Here is a 23,637-nt window from a genome sequence, read left to right as displayed (position 1 = left end):
TTCCTATCCATTCGCATCTAATGCGTTAAATTTATTTTCAGTCACACGCACAGCCCACCATCGTTATGTTGAATGTTTTTATGGGTTCTAGTATTGTAGAATGAGATTTCATTGAGATATGCAAATATTGTTGAAAATGTGATAATTGAGTACTAAAATCCATTAATATTTTCATGTCGTAATGTGCCATAAGTGGATCATCATACATTTCATTTATTCAACAATCTTTATGTATGTCCCTAACATACTCACTCAAAACTTTTTCTTCTTAATTCCTCTCGTATGAATATTGAATAATTTTCATAATGAATTGTTTTCAACAAGGAAGGAGATTTTTTATGTGACACATTGTTTGTTAAAGGGAGTGGAAGTTGAATTTAGAGCTAGCTGTTAGTTGAAGATTGGTCATGCTGCTGGAATTTTAAATGGTTTGTTAAGGGGGATTAACTTCTTAGTACCGAGTTGGTCTGAACAGAGCTCGAAGTAGACTCGGATTTTATTTGGAAACGTTGACTTGACTCCAAATTTATATTATGTGACTAATTGGAGGTCTGGTTCCAAGAACGACTAATATTGTGGTGGTATACTAACAACTAGACGTGAACCTAGTCACATATAGATCTGTAGACTCAAAATACTTGATTAATGAATTTCCTAGAGTTCCTAGGCACACAGTTGCCTGTTTACTTTCACATTCCGTTCAGATCAGCTGTAATCCATGGCCTCTATCAGTTGACGTCTTAAATGACTCTACCGCTGTCTGCCCTTTAACAATTGTCAGTACCAAGTCACACACTTAACCCATCAACATCACTCCCAATCATTCTAAACCATACCAACAGATACTCAGCATCAATATATTCATACCACTCATAAAAACATTCCCAACAGTTCCTACTCCTCGATCACATAATAATCCTTCCACATGATGAATTTTCATTGAGTTTTCTAAGTCTTTCTATTTCCCACTCCCCCTAAATTTTATAATGTGCATGTGCAGACATTTGGATGTTTAAAATCGTCATCACGTTCTTTGAAACTTTATTCTCTTCTTCTTATGTCTTCGTCGTCTGCTTTGTCTCTTATTCATTTCTTATTTATTTTTCTATCTCTCCTTCTCAGTTTCTCGGCATTGAATTCCATATATATATAAATAAAATGTAGGAAAAAGGAGGATGAGATGATGACACAAATAATGGATGTATTTATGGATTTAGTTGCATTAACATACATTTGATTTACATTTAGGATGTAAAGAAATTTTCCAATCGTAAGGATTTGCTGAATGACATATCCCAGTTGTAATGTGAAGGAATAAAGTTAAAGTCTTGAGAATGTTTCCAAAAAAAATTATATTTCATCTGCCGTTCGAAAATAATCAATAAAAATGCCTTAAGACGGGGAATTATAGTATCACGAGATTTACTGTTCATTCTAAAAATCTGGATTTTATTTATGCGCAATATGTGAGATTTTTGGAGATATTTTTAGTTAAGGGAGTGTTAAGAGTTTATGGATTTTATGGGTGAAAATGAGAGTTTATGGTCTGGATGTCTTGTGCTGGGATAGGTTCAATTATACGCTGGGAATAGGAATTATTCTTAATTTAATTTGTGTGAAGCATCCCAATTTCAGGATCTGGATTAGCTTCTTCACTATTAACTGTTGACTGTGAGGGAGAATAAGCGTAAGCAGCAGATTTGATAGATTCATGACATTTGGACGTTTTATCAGAAACAAAGTGATTTAACTATGACCAAGCCATTATGTTGCGTCGACCAAGGAAATTAGTTCATTTGCTGCGATTTACGAATGACTAGAGGGTTCTTCCAAACAGCACAAGTCGGTTAATCGATCCTTAATTCGGCACAAAGCCGACGTGGTATTACAATGGTGCCAGATTTGGGACGAATCAAATCTTAGTTACGCCAGTCTTGGGCAGGTTTTTTGATCGATTTATCGAGTTGTGCCATTTAGGCCTACAACGTAAAATAAGTGGAATTCAGCGAACTCCTGTCATCCTTTCCTGTCATATGATATCAACAACCTTACTCGAATACTAAGGCCTTCTCATCACAGCAAAATTCAACAAAATTTAAGTCTTTAAGGTGATTTAAATAAATTACCAATCATCACATTGCACATTTTAATCCCAAAATATTCCTAAGATTCTTCTTTCAAGCATCGAACATTTTTGACACAAATTCCTCATCCAAACAATCCATTGTATAATCATTAAAAGCAACATAAATGAAAAAATTTCTCTCTATAAAATTTTAATGGGTGAAAATTCTTTCGTAAAATTAAATTTCCTACGTCCTTTAAAGTCTTCCATGTAACAACAACAAAATTAAATCTTACATAAGATGAAAAACAATCAAGCACATGCCATATATACACATAAACGTTTCTAAATTGTTTAGGAATTTCTTAGGGCAATTAAAACAATTTAAACTGTTTATATCGACAACATGTCGCAAGCTTTCTTCATTAAACCCCCATAAAAATTAAAGTATGTATTTTTAAAGACTAGAACTGCCGTCATTAAAGTCAAATAAAAAGTTCAAAAGAAAACAATGTTGTCGGAAGTTTCCTTGCCTTTTTTTTTTGCCAGCCTCACATTCTCAATGTTCAACAAGAATTGTTTGCACTCATATTTTCATTTTCTACTCATTGCTCGAAAGTATTTCCGACTTGTAGAAACAGCAGAAAATGATATGTTTTGAAAAAAAAAATTGTTCCTGCTCGTTTCACGGTTAAACTAGCAATTGCTTAATGATGATGACGGAAAAATATATTTTTTTCAGGAGTAGATTTTTTCTGTGTTGTTGATGACTTTATTGAAACAAATACAGCATGAAAATATTCCTTCCTTCTCGTCTGCAACACCCCTCGGCAAAATTATATGAAAAAATAATAATTTTTCGTCAAATGAGGTGTTGAAAATTTTTTTGCTGCTGCCTCGAGTTGCTATCGTAACCTAATTTTCTCGTCTTGCAATTTTCACTTCTGATTTTCACAGTTTTTAATTTCGTTTTATATCTTTTTCGCATTATTCTTGGTGTAGATATAAATGGGGTTAGCTGGTAGTGACGGGTGTTGTAGAATTGGAGGATTTTTGGTAGATTTTGTCACAAATTTTGCATTTAAGATGGATTTAGTGCAGGGTTGTCATCTTCAAATGCATGAAGCTATCATAGACATTCTCTATAGAAAGGCAAACTAGTTTGGCTTCTTGTAGGCTTGCCTATATGGAGCAGTAATGCCTAGACAAACGCAAAAGCTACCATGATGCAGCTAAGTACCATTTGAAAGGGAGCAATTTGGCAACACTGGCTAAAATGTCAATAACCTACATTTTAGCAACAATTCTCCCCAACCAGCACCCTTCCTCCTTATCCAATAACCCCCCAGATTCCTCGACATAATTTCATTCATCGACTTCTATCTATTTTTTCTTTTATTTTTTTATCAGAACAGCAGCAAATGAAAGAGAAAATTTAAGAACATCAAGAAAAAAAAGGGAAAGAAAATTGATTTAAATTTCTTCGACTCTTGTCAAGCATTTCTCTTCAATTTTTATGCCCTTCAGGATAGCAAAAAAAGAGAAAGCGAACGAGGAGTGAAAAAAATTAAGCAAATAAAAAAAAATGATTTACAGAACATTGCGTTTCCTTTTTAAACAAATTTTCGTCTTCGCTTCTTTCTGAATTATCAAGTTTTATTGCTTTTCTCATTTCCGCTATGCAGCCGTAAGTGCTAAAATTGAAGAAACTGAAAGATATGATGGCAATTCAATGAAAATGAAAAATTTAATTACGATTTTTTATCATTTTTTACTTGATTATGTGATGTAGATGCAGGGCTGAGGATGATGTATGATTTTTGGGGTACTGTTCAGGCTGAGAATGAGTGGATATAATAAGGGTTTTATATTGAGGAATTGACACATAATTTTTTCGAAACTGCATTGATTTTGCCAAAAAATATCACAAAATTCCCTTAATTTTAGATTTCTACGCATGCTGTTAACCCAGACACACGTCAAGATCTTGTTATTTCTGCAGTAACTCCTACTGTTTTCCAATTTTAACACCCCGATTCCATTCATTTATCCCTGCATTCAATATTAATTAAAATATCCAAATCAAATTTCATTTCACTCTTATCCAATTTCCACCAAACCCTGTACGTGAAGTGCCTGACTCATTAATGACAAATGACTTTCATTAACACGAAATAAATAAAAAAATCTTCAATAAAAATCTCCAGAATGATAAAAATCGCATCATCATCATCATCTTAATGTCACTTAGCTTCCTTTCTATTGTCATTCATTCCTCAATCTCAGCTCCTCTCACACTTTTATCTATTTAATGAAAAGTAATATCAGACAAATATTAGAATAAGAAGTAAACAGGCAAGTGAAGTGTAACTGAAAGAATAATTATGGAATAGGGAATGGAAGCAGAAAATATCGATTAATGAAAGTAAACAAATTGTAAAGTGGATTTTTGTGCTTCTTCAAATAATAATGTTGTCTTGTTTAGAACCCATCATGAAACAATTTTCATACGAGTAAATACAGCAACAGCAGTGAGTGATAAAAATCCTTCTCTGCATTTGACTCGTAAATTTCATTCTCAAGAGATCCATTAAAGGCCTATTCATTGTTCCATTACGTCATTCAATTTTTTGGCACCCTCAATATTGTGTAATTTGCTAACAATTCACCCTCTCGTCATCAATGGAACAGTTTTGTTAGAAATGGAATGTCCCTTAAGCTCGGAATGAAGTTAGCATGAATTGTTGTGGAATCATGGATATTATGTCCAGGTTAGATTGAATTTTGAATAATTTTCGATACTTTACTATATTTTGTGCTTTATAACAATTTTAGAATCTGTAAACCACTAAAACTGGAGGAAATTAAGCTCAAAACCCAACAAAGCATCTTAACCAGCATGTCGTGTCTTTGTTTCCACCAAATAGTATCAGTTGAAGTCAAATTTTGACACAATTTAGATATACAACCAACAATTCAGTCAATTAATGCCTCAAGCATCAATTAAAATCTATGCGCTTCATCTCCTTCACACCCCACAACTATCCCAACTTATAGTCCTCAAATTGACACCCATCAGCTTCCCTTTTGTGTCCTGATAACAATTTTCTATCTCACTTACACAATTCTTTTTCAAGAATATAATTTTTGAATAATTTTTTTGAATACATTCAAAGAATAAACACATTACAGCACTCAAAACTGAATGAATGAACATTAAATGAATATTTTTACGTGCGACAAGTAGGCAGAATGAGATGGAAGGTGAGGAACGTAATTTAAATTTTTATTCTGTGTTAACTTCACTTCATTGTTCAATGAACCCCAATTGTAATAAATTATGCGTATATAGAATTTAATTAAAGCTGTAATTTAGATGTGTTTTTATGATTTTCATCTCTTACTTCCTCTCGTTGACGTAATTTTGTGCCTGAACAAAGAAGAAAATTTGAATATTGTGTCGACTTTCATGTTGTGAGCTCCGAAAGGATTTTAATTCCTTCATTTCTAATAACGAGAAGTAGTTTGATGTTCAACTACTTTTAAAGTTCTTAACTGACTTGCATGCCTGCTGACTTTTCTCCCCTTTTACATAATTTCATCCCCTTGACAAAAAAATTTAAATTCACATTCATAAATTTCATCCATTTGACATTCGTTACTCACCAAAGAAAATTAAATTTTCCTATAAATTCCACAGAGGATTTTATTGCAGTATAAAAAATTTAGTTAACAGCATCTATTGTCATTTCTGTATCGGATATAAAGCAATAAAATAGTTTTTCCCTTTTGAATTATTTTTTATTTTTATTTGTTATGGGTTGATGGCACTTCCTTTGTAGATACAGGATGATTTGAATATGGAAAATATCCACGAATATGTAAAAAGCAGCGAATAATTAACATGAGAGGAATCTCTTTGTGATTGTCAATGTGTAGCAAAATGTATGCCTTAATTAGCGATTCATCATCAAATTACTTTACTTACACAAGTTTTGTGCTCAGTGCACTTCTATAGGCTTTATGTAGTCATGAATAGCTCGTTGTGTTTAAGCATTTGATGTCTGTAATGGGAAGCTTTGGTATGATAACCATGAGATCATGTTGGAGTGGTTTACAGGCTTAATCACATGGATATCTTTATCAAAATGAAAATGGAACTCTTCATGCACCTAAGTAGCATTTTCAGACTCTTTGAAGCTAGTAAAGAGTTTCTCTGCCTTAACAAAATCAGATCACACAAAAATTCTCATCTCTATAGCTCATAACAATCCACAAACGCAACTCAAAGCGCAAAATATGATAAAAAGATACATTTCATTTCATCAACAAACAAAAAAATCATCATCCAAAAGTATACAGCATGGCAAAAATGTCATAACACTTCATAAATCATACGAATTCATGTACATATGCAATGCATAACAAAAGGATTCACATTTCAAACGTTTCCTTTAATCTTTTATGATCACAAGATCTGACTTCAATTAACTTTTTATTCTCCATCCACTCGATGATGCTGTTTGACTCGACATTTTTTTAAGTTTCCATTCCACTTTGTTGCAATTAAACTCATTGAAATAATGCTACTTCTTTTTGTGGATGAAATAGAAAGCGAGACGAAGATGTGGAAATAAAAAAAGTCACAGTCACAAAAGGAATAGAGGAATTATTTCATTTGACAGGATATGCCGTAAGCATTTTCTTCATCATTCATTCACATTTTTTTTTTCCTTCTTTCAATCCACAAACATTCTTTATATTTCCGTATTTTTCTGCTTTCTCCCGATATTTTCTTTTTATTCTTTTTTAAATGGATGAAAGTTGATTGGGATGTGATGGAATTAAGCGCATTTGGTACCGTGAGGGATGAAATACAGTTTGCTACTGTTTTCTTATTCATAGCCATCTTTGCCTTTGAATCCACTTACACCTTATAATTAAATAGGTTTTAATTGACTAACTTTATGTCTAATTCAATAGACGCTTAATTGCTTCTATGATGACGTTTGACTCTAACCATAAATTTAAACATTCCGATATTATATGTCCTCAGAACTAAACATTTAATATGATATTAAAGCATTCTCCTCAGGTCTATAGAAAGACAAGCAACCAGGTAGACAAGAATATGAACACAACTGCAATAATACAAAAGAACAGGACCTCGTTTTCTTGGATATACCTCAAGCATATTTAAGAATGCGACTCTTGTCTTCCCTTGATACCAGCCACAGGAATACTAGCTGAATAACACTCTAACACACCGTAGAACTAGCATTAGAACACCCACAAAGACACACTGAAAAATTACAAACAGTAGCATTTAATCCACAAAAACTGCAGCTTTAACAAAAGTTTAAAATGAAAATCAAAGAAGACAGAAGAAACAAGAAAGCAACGACCTTTTGAAATTTCATCAAACAATCAACTTCCCGCTTTATTTTTCATACTTTGACGGCTTTTTGATTCGGCTTCCCTTTCATGTACTTTTTCCAATTTCACCAAAAACCAGCATTTAAAAATGAAAAGGAAAAAGGAGTTGCTTTCACTAGAAAAGCAAAACGCAATTTTGTTCCTTATCAACCTTATAAACATTGTGTAAGAATTATATTGAGGGGAGGCATGATATTTGTACAACATAAAATTGGATGAAACAATTCGTAAAAAATATATACTTTTTTGGGGGAGACACAATTTTAAACGAACTTTTACTTCCTGAAGTGATTGTAAAATGATTTTTAAGGTTCCTTGACAGTTTGTCTGACTGAATATTTTTTGGGAATTGTTTAAAGGATTTGACATTAAGTCACTGATTTTTAGACAGTCAATTTCTAAATTATTGTTGATTTTTATTAAAGCTAGTTCCAATATTAGCAAGTCAACATCATATTTTCATAATAAATCGATTGCACCCTTTTGCCAATCCTTCAAAATGTCTCATATCAAGTGCTAATGTTGTCGCACATCAAATGATTAATGTGCTGTTTATGAACTTAGTACATAAATCAGTATGAACTGATGTGAAAACTTCAATCAACTTCCACTCAACTTCACTTTTGTTTAATTTATATTTTTAGCAGTAAGTTGATATGAAGAAAGCTGGATTAGCTGAGGGACCTTTCATCTTGATGGGAATCTGGTGGAAAAATTTCATTTAATTTTGATTTTTTGTTCATTTTTCATCTGTTTTGAATTAAGTTGATGATTAAGTATCGAGTTATTGGCACTAAACGGAGGTCATAGAGAGCCTTGACACAGTCTGTCTCATTTGAGTCACTTGGGCTTCAATATGAATATATGCATGCTATCCTCGCCCTAGTCTGCATTCTGACCATAACCAAAATCATTAATTCCAATAAAAATGCGTCATATCCAACCACAAAATCTTATCAAAACAACTCCCAAACTCCCTACAATTTCTAATGTCATATGAATCGTAAACAAGTGAATGATGAGGAAGATGAGAAAGGGGTTTATTGTTCTTGTTGCCTTAGTACAGAGAAAAACATGTTTAAAAATGTTTAAGAAGAACTTGACACCCTCAAGGCAAAAATAATCGATGAAATAGAAGGCAATCTAAGACAAGCATATCATCTTCCCTACTAACAAAGGTACCAATTTATCCAATCTTTGAAAATTTCTCTCTTCCTGTTTATTTGCTTGCTTGCTCCTTCGATCTATGATACGGTAACGAAGTATCATGATATGAAAAAAATCGTAAAATAAAATAAAAAATTCCTCATATTACAAATTCTCAAGATGTATTGCTGCACGTTTCAATAGCACATATGATGCGGGGTGAAAATGCGGAAGAAAAGAAATAGCTGACTGACTGCATATCATGTTGAGGGCGTCAAACGACAAATATCATGTATATGTGAGCATTGTGCATACACAATCTTTAAATTTACATTTCAATGAGACTCGTATTCTTATGCTTCATAATATTAATGATATTCCCAACATCAAACATCATTCGGTGTACTTACACTGTACTGAATGTGTCTACTGTAGTGAATATGTCGGTTTTGATGGAAAACTGCGGGGAAAAAAATAGGGAATTAAAGCACAGCACGAGAAGGCGCCTGCATTTGAGAGGCAAAATGGATAAATTCTTTATTTTTTCCTTATTTTATATAGTCGTGTATGATTAGGGATGGGGAATAGTATTAATATTATATTATATGATCACATAAGAGTCTTAAATAGGATTCATAAAAGCTGTGAATTGTTTACGGTTTAACGCGAACCCAATGCGGTATGTCATATTATAATGGATTTGAGATTAAAGAGATAATGCATTAATGGGTAAATTATGAAATGACTATCATCATATAACACATAATATGAGTATGTGCTACATAGCATGAAATAATCCTTAAGATATACACACACACTCGAGGGATGGAGATTCAGGGTGGAAAATTTATTTTCTAATTTAATAAATTAAAATCGGATTTACTTTGTAGTCGATTAAAGTGAGATGATAATAAATATTATTTTTATGCCTGCTAGCTGTTTATTAATGGTCAAACCTATCAATGATAATGAAAAAATTTAATCTGTACATGTTACAGGAAAATTGTTGAAGGATGTGGTTAATGTTGGTCAACTTCCATGTTGTTTGTTGAATTGAATCGATGGTCAAGAAGGAAAGAGCTTAGGATGGTGTAAGAGTGGTTTACTAAAGAGAAACCATATTGAAGATTCATAGTTGCTTATTCTTCAATCCAACCTAGGACTGAATTTTGATCAAAGTGCCGGAATAAGTCGGATGAACTAAATCGTCATCAAGTCAGAGTTACGTCAACCTCTAATAAATTTCCCCTAAAAAGTAAAACTCAAGATTGTAAAACATTTAAGAAATTTTCAATTTCTCCTTTATAGACTTAGAATTTAAATGATTCCTATTCATTTTAATGAATAATTCATAAATTCAGAATAAAACGTGTTCTATAAAAAATTTATCTTATTTCCACTCATAGCATGGAAGTTAATTTCTTCTAAGGGCATTACCCCTCATCAAATCCTCTCAACATTCATCCACGTTTCGAAGCTCAATGTGAAAATTTATGAAAAATGACTCATCATACAGCAGGAAAAAAAAGCAATCACAGTAACGAAAAACTCAATTGACCAACACAAAAAATAAAGGGGAAATAGAGTGTGAGTTATACAATCAATATTTCATTGCCCTCACAATGCCTAGACAAAGTTTTTATTTCATCATCAAATTGGGTAAATGTTCATCGCCTCTTTCATGGCTGGTTGCTATCGATACAAAATCCACAAAGGAGCAAGTAAAAAAAATTGATAAACATGATTTTAATCAAACAAAAAATGAATGTGATAAATTGTAAATGTAGCAACGTCAGCACGTACAAGTTCCTGTAGAACAAGAAGAAGATGGAGAAAAAAAAGAATAACAATAAAAAATTTTCCCCCAAACAATTTTGAACTGTAAAAAAAATGATGAAAAATATTTTTTTATCGACTCGTTAATACGAAAATGATATTTTTTCCATCTTCAACCCTCGCCAATTTCCACAGAAACTACATTGTCGTAAAAATGTTGAGCAATAATATTTTTTCCATTGCGAAAAAACAATTGATGAACTCGGACCCTTCCGAGATGTTAATAATGATTCTTTTTTTTTCCTCCTTCAGCATTTATCTGCGTATGTATGAACACTATAAGACATGGCATTATCTTGAGATGGGATATACAAAACTATTATTGTTTAGTGCTTTATGTACTTTTGAAAATGTATTGAACTAGCAACTGTTGCTCGGTTGAGTTTGCCTTTTTACTGCATGCAACCATGTTACTATGTTGAACTTGGGTTACAAAAAAAGATTTTACATCTGACCCTAGTTCGTACAAATTCTTTGCCAAGTAGCTGACATCGGAAAAGGAGCTTTTAGATCTCCTGGTCGTTAAGTTTGTGTAAACTCGAATATCATCAGTAAATTTGGCATGATACCTGAAGCTGGATTTTTGATCGATTAAACGATTTGTTCTATTTGGGCAAAGTGCTGTGAACTTTGGTATGTGGCAGATTCATGTGATTAAGCGAAGGTTTACTCTAAGTCTTTAATTAGGTGAGTTATAGTTAAATAATATACTAAATTAGAGTTGTGCTTACTCTAAAGTATAGTCAAGAGGTAACCATTCGTCCAGATTAAATTATTGTAAATAGGAAACCGAACGACACGATGCAGTTGCCTAATTATCCATTTCAAGATTCATCTGCATTTTTAGGGTAGTTATTTCGGTGTTCACTAGGATACATGTCACTCATGTCCATGTGTACTTTAAGATAGTGTCGTTCAGGCAGTGTACGATGAACCGGATGACCAGAAACTCAAGCTAAAATAGTTCAAATTAGAACAGGCACATTCTTAACCATCAAAAAATGCCCATTTCCAGCCAGCACTTCCACTTAACAGACATTCCTCAATAACTATACAACTAAAATATTGCAACATTTTCATGAAAAGAAAATGCGGAATTATGAAAGACGTTCATCATATTTATTTCATTCTTTTCATTTTCTACTATTTTTCACCATCTGATATGCCATCCTCCCCTTCAATGAGTAAATAAAATAAATTGTTTGGAAAATAATTTTTCTGTTAGCTATTATTATCTTCATCATAAGTCCTGTTTCATTTTGAATTGTACTTATAAGTATTTGAAGGACGGGAAAAATGTAATATGATTTTTTAAAAACTAAAGAATGCAGCTACTTATGCTACTCACTAGATTGAGTAGATTTTGAATCGCCTGTGTGACTCCGCTACTTGACTGTATAATATGACTTGACTATCACATCAAGTTAACTTGACTGTCGAGAATTCAAAGATAAATTTAAACGACCGAAAACAAACTCAACTCAATTCAATTAGTGATAATAAAGTGAGTAAATATTTAAGTTTTCGCTGTTTATGGTCAATAATAACTCTGCATAAAATTTGCAGATGTAAAGTATTTCACTCAAAAATTACTCAAACATGACTCACATGTCAAAAATTTTGTTTTGCATATTAAAAAAATCATAAATTTCTTTCTTTCTTTCTGTGGAAGAGAAGTTGACTGTAAACTTATTTTTATGAATTTCTTAACAACTGATTTCAGATCCGTGTCTTTTCTGGGGCCTTAATCATTGACCCGGGCAGTATTGTGCTCGTTAGGGCACCGATATGTCTCTGAATTAGAGTTAAGACTCGAAGTTGTACCGAAGACATCATGACAGCTGATGTTGACCTAATTTCACATACAAAAATGACATTTGCCGTATTGTGCCGCTCGGGTGCTGTTATCGCGTGAATAATTCATTGCTTGATTTTTTGGGAATATCTGATTATTTTTTGTGCTGATCAGGATATTGAATAAATTGATGATTTAAAGTGAATGGATGTATTTTTAAAAGGAAATTTGTTAATTAAGTTTTTTGCACTTTTAGATTGAAAAATTTGGTGATTAAGATTGCAAATGACTTAGAGTGACTAATAACTTTCGATTTCTTTATTCCTGACTGGAGAAATATGAGTTTTTGCATGTTAATAGCAAATCCTAGTGTATTTTTGACTCATATACACTATTGTACAATAGAAAATGACGTAGCGCCACACTTCTCATCTTACTAAGTGCAAATACTCATAAATTCCCAAAATTCAATTGTTCATTGACGTCATCCTGTAAAAAATCCCTAAAACAATAAATATTACAATCCAAACAAGAAATAATTCCAGACAAAAAGTGACAATGACCAAGATAACTTTCATAAACCATACAGCCATCACACCTACCTTAAAGAATTTAACACTTTCATCTGACATGAGGTGCTAACAGACTGAAAAATTACCATCGATGGTAATAAAGATAATGATCTGACCCAATAACATCGTTGAACTTTAAGTGAACTAAAAATTACTTGACTATATGCTGTGATTTATTCTACAGCATGTAATACATAGTCAAGTAAACAAAGCTCACGTTTCTCATGAAATGACTTCACTTGATCGATAAATCGTTAATTCAATTAGAACTTTATAAAATCTTCAAGATCAAAGCTAATTAAGCTTTTTATTTCTCGTTTTCATCTCCACACTTTTATTACATTTTGCTTCATCTACAAATCTTCTATCTACATCTTTACTACATCTGCTTCATAACGTTTTTAAAAGATATTTCCAATCGAAGTTCTTTAACAGTTTATTTTCTTCTTTTAGAGATGGAGAGGCTCTCTTACTAGTTATTCTCATTTCTCTTTGGAATCGTTTGTTTATGAGGTTTATCAGTTAATTAGAATTTATAGCCTTGCGGTTCTTCTATATGTCAGTGAAGCATGACTCTCTTTATTTTGGACATCTGAAATGATAGGCATCAAAATTTGTTCTTTTAAACAATCCTGATTGACAAGTTGGGAACGATGTCCAGGCTTGAGCCCGACAAAAGTCGAATTTCGCCGAATTTAAGCTCAGTTATCTTGAACTATTGTTATACTTTTTATCATTTTTACGCAGTGTGCATTCGGAGTAATTGCTTATCTAATCACCTGACCGATAAGTAGCTGAGGCCAATATAATATAACATTGATTTCACTAATTTGGAAATAATTTCAAAGGTAAATAATTCGGACTGGGTCGGCTTGAATCTCACTTGATTTCGGATTCATTTTAAATGCGCCGATATGACCCCCTAGTACCAGCTATTCGGACTATTCAGGCACCTAGGCACTCAAAACCGCTTAAAATGCTTGATTCCCAACTCATGCCGTTCCGATCCCGATACCCCTTACATGCCATGCTGATCTGATTCCATAGCAATTGCTTTATGTCCGTCAAACCATTTCTATAGCTTCCATAATTATTCAAATTATTTCATTGTCTCTTCTTCATTTCACTGTCCATAATTCGCTCACCAAAATTATTTTTGAATGGATTCTATTTTTGGGTGTACGAATAGAACAACAACAACAACAATTGACTGGACAAGAAGCAAGCACAACGATGCGAGAGAGAAGACAGAGAAGAAAAAAAAAAATTTCTTTTTTCACACATTTCTTCTTCATTTCATTTCATTAAGTTGCTGCTTATTTTCTAGCTGATATTTAAAAATATATTGGAATGAAAAGAGTTAGTTGCTGGATGGACGTTGCTTCGATTGGATGTGCCTTGTAGTGAAAGAAAAATAAAAAAAAGTAAAGTGAATTTTTAAGTTGAGGTAAATTGAATGAGAAAAAGAAAAAAAAAGTAAATAAGTTGTGCAAAAGAACAAAAAAACGCAATCACAACAAACACAGTTATTATGACTGAAATACGTAATGTCCAGAATGGATTTAAATTATGAGACCTTCTTGACTTTAATTTGTGCACGAAAGCATGCGATTTTGAATTTTGTCAGAATTTAAATTATTAACCCGAACTGCACAAGTGCCTTAAAAAATTCAGTGTTAAGTTCCCTTAAAAAAATTGATGGAATTAAAGTGACATACAAATTTTTGAAATACGAATGAAAAGAAGCAGAATCAAAAAATAAGTTACGAATTAAAATGCGACACAGAATATAAATTAGTTATGGATGAGACAGAATTGAATTTTTAATATGAACTAAATAGTTTTGACGAAAAGAAAATTGAGGATATTTCGAGTTATTTTTTGTGACACAAAATATTTTTTTTGGAATTGGTCATAAAAGAAGATATGGAAAATTTATTCAGCCTAAATATGCGAAATGTGCAAATTTTATTGGAGAAATTTTTTTTTTTCAAAATCAGCTGATAAGGAAGTTGGATGAATAAAATATTTGGACTACTTTTGTGTCTTGCTAGCAAAAGTGTTGTTGGTTAGGAATTGAATCATTAGAGAAGTTATTGCATAAATCATGTAAGAATGTCTCGTGATTACATGTCAAATAATTGATGTGAATGTTTAAGCATTGAGGATCATTAAATTGATGTGTTTTCTTCATATTCTATGTAGGCATTCCCTCTTTATGACGTTAAAGTTAATGATTTAAGCTTATATTGACATTAAGTTGAGCACATATTTTACAAACGTTCATTAAAATCATGCTTAAAGCTTGATAAGACAGGTTCTTATTTGACTATATATAGGTCTAATTTTGAGGGCAACTAGTGTCATTATAGAGAGTGCTGAATACCTTAATCTAACGACTATAATTCTCATTAACCTGACTTAAGTTGTCCTTAATAGTGTTGCTAGTTCTAAGGATGGTAAATCGAATTAAGACGGCATTAGTCGTCGTTAGATTTGTCCATTCAATCAGTTAAATAAATCACATCCACTAAGAAACTTGCAGTCAATGTATTGTTCAAAATACTACAATGAGTTGTGCTAAAGAGAAATTATTAGACTAAGCATCCTTTATCCCTAAATATAGTCTCAAATTCTGAAGCACCTACCTTCCAGACAAAGCTCATTTTGACTCAATATTTTGTCATATATACTCATACTTATCTTAGTTTATGGCCCTTAAATACTCTTATATGACACTTACTGTTCAGTAAATCACTAAACACCTTCTCATTACCAAAATTTCTCACATCTCAATTACAGATCTTCTCCCAAAATAGTTCTTAAAAATTCTTATAAGTAGACATGTAAATCACTACTTCATCATTTTAATAATCCTCAAAAAGGAGATCAAGTTACAGTTGCTTGAATAGCTTATACCGTATGAGAATAATTTATTCCCAAAAATGATGAATTTTTAAACATCTCCAAAAATTATATCCAATTTTGAAGAATATAAAACTCCAATAATAGCTTGATGATTCAGAACAATTCAAAATAAATGAATATTGCCAAATATAGTAAACCTACGTGATGCAAAGTGCACTTATAAATTCTTATACAGCTCGGATCAGAATTTCTCAATCCAAATTCACAAACCTGTTTTTTTTATTCTTTTTATTTTGAAATATTTGTAAAAACAAAAGTAAAATGGCTCATTGGAAGTAAAACAGGCACAAAAGAATTCAACGAAAAAGAATAAACAAACAAACGGAAAACTAAATTATTCAATTCTTAAATTCTTTTCATGATTTGCTAAAAATTTTCTCCTATTCCATAATGTTCGTGGTTCATTATGTATTTTTTAGATAATCATTTATGATCACCGTTACCCCATCGTGGTGCTTATTCGATTTTCTCCATTTCTTCTTAACATAGATTGAGTCATCGAGTCATGTATGTAAATATCGATGAATTATAAGATAAATGACATGTGTTGTGTTGACTCAGGGTGGAGTTAGGGGTTCACCGATGAGTTTAAAAGAAGTCTGGTGGCGTCATTGTGCTGGAATGTTGCTAAATTGCGTTTTAATTCCAAAAATTGCAAAATCACATGATAATAGTGGTACAATATGACACTTTTTGCAAATTAATTCCAAAAATTCAGCATGACCTCCTAACCACAACCCTGTATCAGCCTACATAAAGCTCAAAGAATGTACGTACATCACCAACCCAAAAACTTATTTTGAAGATCTTTCACTCTCTAGAAAATATATTCAAATTAAATGTATTTGGGTTTTATGGCACATTCTTTGCGCTCATTCAAGTCTCTTTCACTTCTCGCTACTGACCTGATCGCGACATCTTCTGAAATTCTGTCTCGAATCTTCATCAAATGAAATTTATTTATTTAAATTTTTTTATTTTAGTCACATTAACACAAATAAATTCCGTTAAATCGCTTCGAAATTCTTTATATATTAATAAGTTTTTGTCTTTAATTTCCCTTCGACGATTTGTCGTCGCATCGTAAAAAAATGCGATTTCATTGCCTTACCAAATATAATCGTCATTTTAAGTTGAATTTTCATTTTCACGCTTAACTGTTAATCGAAAAGCATGCGCACAGACATAAACGGAAGAAAGTGCAAATATTACAATTTTTTTTAGCGTGTCAAATTCGCAGTGACTTGGACGAGGCAAGGCACACACATTCTTTCTGTCTCTTTTGTGTGTCAAATTCTACATTTTTGGATTTACTGATAAATTAATTCGCGTTTCTAATTTATAAATATGTCTAATTTTCCTTTTCTGTTCCTCTTGTTTTCCAACCAGCAATAAGTGCACTGACTAGCCTGTAAACATAACTAGAAAATAAATCAAATAAAAATGAAGGTGTTAAAGTTGTTGATTATAGCATCAATCATCACATATGCGGCTGCTCGTGTTGTAGGTAAGTGTACAAATAATTCTGATTACTTTAAATCTTTTGCGAATGAGGTCATTGAAGCCAAAAAATAAATAAATATTATAGTCACTTTTTCTCACGATACTCGTCATTTGGAACTATATCTACATTTAATTAAAATGAAACCTGATTAAATGCTACAATTTTTAATGTTTTTTTTTTTTTCGTTAATTATGTTAAGAGAAAACATTGAAAGTGATTAAAACATTTTCAGACGAAAAAGCCCACAAAAAATTTCTGTTTTATTCTTGTTTTGTTATGGTTTCTAGGGCTTTTCATCATGTCATGTTCAGACAATTAAGACTTTTGTTTAAATGAAAGTTTTTCGAATCGATTTCAATTAACTTTTCATCAGATTAAGTATTGGAAGGGAGGGTGTTAAGCTTATGTAATTTAATTAATTTGAATTTTAATCGATTGCTAACGAGAAATGTGGAAATTCTTATAGTCTAACGAGATTAACTTAATCCACAGTAGAAATAAAATCGTGGGAATTTTACATAGCGGAACTGCTGTATTTTATCTTCTGGGATTATGAATTCTCTAAGCCCGCTATCAGAGCTCGAAGCTGTCATGGATTTTGAATGGAGAGCCTTAATAGACAATCAGCATTCTCACCTATATGAGCATCCCGAATGGGACAAATCGGTGGATAGATCAAAATTCTGCCCCAGGCTGACGGGACTCTGACTTAGTTCGACTAATCTGTAACAATGCCAGAGTCACAACAGCTTGCCAAATCTTGGATCGATTTAACGACTTGTGCTAACAATTTTTTTTAATTGAGCATATCCATGTGACAGATTCATGTTCATGCTTCAAGTCTGTTCTAAAATTTCAATTGAATTGGACATAATTTCATACATTCATCTTCGTCGTCTTTGAGCTCTGCACATTAAAATATTTATTATTTAACCCAGCTTCTCCTAATCTTCTCCCAATAATCTAACTCAACAATACAACCAAATTTGACAAGTGTGAGAGATTCATAAGCAATTCAAATTGCATCATATTGAACTTGAACTTGAAATGCTTGATTTCTTGACTGTAATAATTATCTCACATCATGTTTGAAGAATTGAGAACAAAAATGCCATAAAACTTATTTTTTACTTATTATGTGCGTGCAAGAAGTGAAGAAGAGAAGAAGTCGAGGAAGTCAAAGCATTTTACTTTCCATTTAACGTCTTAAGTAATTTATGAAGCTAGTCTATGCTGTAATAAGCTATTTTTTATAAGAAGATATAATTCTCTTTCATTTCCTGTCATTTCTAACCTTGAACTTCATTCTTTAAATCCAGGACCACAAACCGTAGAAGCCAAAAGAAAAACAAAACTTCAAAGTAAGCAAGATGATGAGCCAGAAGGTGTAGATGTTGATTCCGATATTCCCGTTGCAAATATTCAAGTTTATGAAGTTTCAACAAGCACAACAAGTGCATCAGCTGAAGATAACAATAGCATTGAGACTTCCGTCGCACCATTATCAGCAGAAACAACAATCACATCAGCTGAATCAACAGAAGCGACCGTTTCAAATGAGGACGATTCAAATCCGATAAATCGTTACTGCAAATGTACAAGCTTTGAATGCGATTGTTGTCGTGACTTTGCATTGCCATTAGTTCCTATTCGTGGACCTGGATGTGCAAACATTAGATATCTTGAAGGTGATCGTTTGTCGGTTGGTATTAAGTTTGGAAATCGTGTCTTGGCCAATCGTATTGTAAATGGTTAGTGTTTAGCTGCTAATGACACTAATTGCCATAAATAATAATTTTTAATAATTTAAACAGGTCGTAAATCAACACCAGTTTGTCTGCCACTTCCTGGTGGATTCACTAACTTCTGTGGACGTATTTATGGAATTTCAAAGAAGAACGAGAACTTCAAGGCTTGTTTAGGATTAGAATTACGCGCTGATGAAGAAGTTGAAGCTGCTTTGAGAGTTTCATGCTTTGATTTTGGTCCACGTGGTTTGAAAGTAACTGAAGCTGAACCACTTCCACCTGTACCAGCAGAAGATGAGGATGATGATGGTAATTTATCATTTTTTGACTGACTGCATGAATTAAGCTGAATATTAAATTATTTTTGGATGTTCATAGATGACGATGATCTCTTTGGATTCGGTGGAGATGACGATGATGACGATGACATTCTTGGAGGTAAGTTTTGACTCTAAAGACTTTAAAACAGATTATAATATCCCTAAAAAATCCAGATGATGACGACAGTGATAGCGATGATGACCGTCCAACAGGACAATCAGCAAACCCAGTTCCACAAACCTCAGCTGCTGAAGACGACGATGATGATGATGACGCTGATTACACTGGACTCAGTCTTCTTTCCGGTGACTTCTTAGATGACATTTTGGGCGGTGATGATGAAGACAGTTCAGATGCCAAACCACAGCCATCACGTAAAAACTCAAAAAGAAAACAAGTTAAACCACAAGAAACTACAAATGTAGAAAATAATGAGGTCGATGGGTCATTGGATGATGAAGAGCCGGAAGAATTAGTAAGACCAGCACAAGCTGATTCAAGTGATGACGACGAGGATGATGATGAAGGTTCGCTAATTACTTTGTTTGCCAAAAATTCCAGCAAAAATTAACATTCTTTTTGATTTTTATTGTTTACAGAGGACGGTGGCATTTTGGGAATTCTCAATGGTACGTATTAATTATAATAATTTAGCGCATTTTTGAAGAAAGTGCATTATTGCTTAAATTATGGTGATTGATGTTTTTGGCAAAGTTTCTATGCAAATGAATAGAAATCAGATTTCTAATTAGCGGGTGGGATTGTTTGGGTTTGTAAATTAATGTGACTTGGATGCCTAAATATGATGGTTATATTTCTATGGACATCCTCCTTATCATAACACCAGAAGCTAAATTACAAATATTCAGTAGTTAATAGACAATTTATCGCTAATTTTCCAATTTAATCTCTCTTTGGTTTACCGTAAATAATGGAAATACAATTTTGCGGTAGTAATCCCACTTAAAAGACTTTATCTTCAATTACAACACAAACAGAAAATGTTTGAGAAGAAATAAAATACGGGTCGAGTGTCTTTCATACCGTGAAGAATCTACAAAGGCTTGTTTCGACTTTCTTATCTCTGGAAGTCATGAATATTTATGTCAAAAATTCACTGAATAGCTTCTTAAGTAAATAATGGTTTGGAATTTAGAGGCTTGGATGGATTGTTTGAATTGTTGACTGTCATAGAGTCAGAAATGCATAGAAATAAGTCAATTTCTTGAGGTTCAGTTACTAAAAGCAAAAGAAACATGCAAAAAATGCTAAATTATCTCAAAATCAACTTCAATTCTTGATTAAATGCACCAAATTATACAACAATTTTCCCTTCCATTCCAGACCTCATATCAGACGGAGATGAAGAAGACGATAGTACCGAAGAGCAATTAGAAGACGAAGTCTCAGAAGAAATTGTACAAAATGAATTAGAAGATGATGCAGAAGATGTTGCAGAGGAAGTTGATGACGTCACAGGTAGCGTAAAAGACGCAGAACTCGACAATGAGAATGACCTTGACGATCAAGAACTAGAAGAAGCGGTCGTTGACGATGGTAATTAAGAATAATTAGATATTTCCTTAACATGTTGAACTAAATAAATAATTTGCGGAATCGAAATGTAAATAATTCCAGATGATGATTCCGACGACGATGATGATGATGATTTAGATGACAAGCCAACAAGCTACTCTGGACTTTCACTTTTAGGCCTTAGAAACTTCTTTTCACGATTCTTTCATTAACGCTTAAATTAACAAATTTCTAATTTTTTCTTTCCGATACCAAAATTATTAAATCAGTGCAAATTACCAAAATCTCTTCTATTTTGTCATGTTTTCTTGTTTTGTCAACAAAAAAAACAGAACCAACATTATTATCGACTCATTAAGACACTTTTAACATCTCTTGTTTTCAATGGCCATTAACTTATAATTATTTATACATAGAAGAACAACCAACAACGTCAAATCTAAAATTTTGGTTTGTACATAAAGTTTGCATTTTTATTATTAAATAATTTATTTATTAATTAATTAAGCAATATCAAATTTTTAATTTATTTATTATTGTATTCTAAATGAGATTTAGATTTTAATCTTCCGCAAACAAAAAAGCGTGAATTAAGATCACGAAAGAGATTTGTATGCAACTTTTTTTGGGATAAATCAGGTTAAATGCTTCTCGATGCTAGATTTTCTTGGGGATAGATGAGGAAGTTTAGGGTTTTTGGGGTAGTTTTAGGATTTGAGCATGTAGAAAAGTTAGAAAACAGAATTTTAAGAACTCTAAGGGAGTGTAAGGGCAAATTAAGGGTCAAACAGCAAAGCAAGACACTTTAAGAATCTTCCAGGTGGTACTAGGCTAAGAGCATTGGAAGACAAGACACGTTTAAGACCTTTAAATAGTTTTTGGAGTGTCAATGGCTCTAAATGCTTATTTTTAACTGAATTCAACTGAATTTGACTCTAGAAATCTCAAGTTAAAAAGAATATATTAGAATATACCAGGTACAATACCAGTTACTATACCTGACCCCATACTAGGCCCATACCACCCCATTCCCCCCTTCATTCAATCTCTCCTCAAGAAAATCAGCCTAACCAAGAGAAGTCCATGGATATCGATACTAAATTTGTCATTGAATAACCCAAACATAAATTACTTAATGACAAATTTTTGTCCATTTCAATATAATTGAATAAGTGAATATAAATTATTTATTTATTAAAATTTTATTTATTTATTCTTGAATTAGGAACAAAAAAATATTTTTTTGTAAGTTTTTCTAATAAAAATGCAAAAAAAAAAAAGCTTTTTAATATTGTAAAGTCAAAACTTTATTGTGTTTTATTTCCTAAGCGAAAAAATCATTGTAGCATGTTATTAATGACATCAAGTTATTGCAAGTTTCAGACAATTAAAAAATTCTTTTCAGCTTTGGTGCATGAAAAACTGTGTGAATGTCAAGTGTAAGTGATGATTTGTTATGAGTAAAATTAGTAGATTGAGGTGTCGATTAATGTTAGATATTTGTGAGGCATTGATTTAGTCACGGGGTGTAAAATGGACTTGATTCCTAGGGTTATAGGACCCTCTGAACTACCCTACTAAGCCACATTCCTTCAAAGTTCGTGTACTGTCACTTAGCAAATTCAAAATTGAAGAATAATGCTCCAGACATTTTTATGCTTCATGTGCATTCAAACCAAACAGTCATAATCGATTTTCATCCAATTCCCCGACTCTTAACCCCCGCTGAGTAAACGATTCAAATTAAAAAATCATTAATTCTGTATCAATTCCTCCCAATTCATCCATATTAATTCCATAAATTCTTCGTATACCGCAATCTTCCTGTTCCCCGCTGAATCTCACTTGATTGATGATCCCCAAAAATAAAATTCGAAAACTCAGTTCTACATGCCATACAAATAATGAATGCATTCAACATTTTTAACATGAAATAAATTAATGACTTCTCTCACATTTTCGCTGCATATATCTCACGGCCATAAAATAAAAACTTTGTATTTTAAGCCGAACATACACTCAGTATTGCAATTTCTCATTTCGATGTCAATCTCAACACATTTTTATTTTCGAGTGATATAAATCTTGTAATCACATTAGAAGTTTGTTATTAATACACATTAATTATAAATCCGGTTTTACAGGTACTTGATTAAGTGATCGGCTAATTCTTTTTGTGTCTTGAATGCTATCATCAAGTGATGCCTAATTTGCGTATTCCGACTTCTGTGGTTTTTTTCAAATTAAGGAACGATCATTACCAGTTTTAGTTCCAAAGATCATCAACATGAAATAACCAGACCGACAAATTTATTAATAATCGTCTTCATACTGTGTCTTCGGTAATGTCCATGAGTTACCAAATATTTTATTGAAATTTCATACTTTTTGGGAGGATTAGAGCGCATTTTAGGTTATTTTGTAGAACAGACACTATTTTTAGAAATGATGGACAACCTTAGCAGCATTTCCTAAATGCCGCAGGTTAAAAAAGTCAAAATTATAATCAATATAAAGTCATGTAGACTTCCTTAGACCATGCTTTGTTAACTACTCTAGTTACTAAGCCAAGAAAAGGTTAAGTCCGTATTTTTAAGCATCATCAATCATAAGTACCAGCGATAAAACTACAAAATTCACTAAAATCCCTAAAACACATCAATCAACCCCCATGAAGTCCAAACTGCCAACCACAACTCACTCATTTACCTCAAAAAATCCTCAAAAATTGCCCACATTAATGCTACCGA

At 32.5% G+C, this 23,637-nt stretch overlaps 1 protein-coding gene across 1 annotated transcript; it reads left to right on the top strand.

The window, feature by feature from the left end:
- Positions 1 to 14,157: 14,157 nt before the first annotated feature.
- Positions 14,158 to 21,833, top strand: LOC139100563 (uncharacterized). The gene is made up of 9 exons (XM_070653193.1): positions 14,158 to 14,297; positions 17,168 to 17,285; positions 18,602 to 19,033; positions 19,097 to 19,339; positions 19,409 to 19,468; positions 19,525 to 19,878; positions 19,951 to 19,980; positions 20,696 to 20,908; positions 20,990 to 21,833. Exons 2-9 carry the CDS (start codon positions 17,222 to 17,224, stop codon positions 21,097 to 21,099), a joined length of 1,506 nt encoding a protein of 501 aa, XP_070509294.1. The 5' UTR covers positions 14,158 to 14,297; positions 17,168 to 17,221; the 3' UTR covers positions 21,100 to 21,833.
- The last annotated feature ends 1,804 nt before the right edge of the window (positions 21,834 to 23,637 follow it).

This window comes from Chironomus tepperi, unplaced genomic scaffold (genome assembly GCF_022539635.2).
Source record: "Chironomus tepperi strain 1889 unplaced genomic scaffold, CSIRO-AGI_Ctep_v1 contig_67, whole genome shotgun sequence".
In the NCBI taxonomy this organism is placed as follows: Eukaryota; Metazoa; Arthropoda; class Insecta; order Diptera; family Chironomidae; genus Chironomus; species Chironomus tepperi.
Note: the sequence above shows the minus strand (reverse complement) of the source record. Positions and strands in the feature narration are given on the sequence as shown.

Excerpts from the sequence above, each read along its gene's own strand:
- LOC139100563 (XM_070653193.1), top strand. The coding sequence starts at position 17,222 with ATGAAGGTGTTAAAGTTGTTGATTATAGCATCAATCATCACATATGCG. Across the intron at positions 19,879-19,950 it reads CGACGAGGATGATGATGAAG|AGGACGGTGGCATTTTGGGA; the intron begins GTTCGCTAATTA and ends TATTGTTTACAG. Across the intron at positions 20,909-20,989 it reads AGAAGCGGTCGTTGACGATG|ATGATGATTCCGACGACGAT; the intron begins GTAATTAAGAAT and ends AAATAATTCCAG.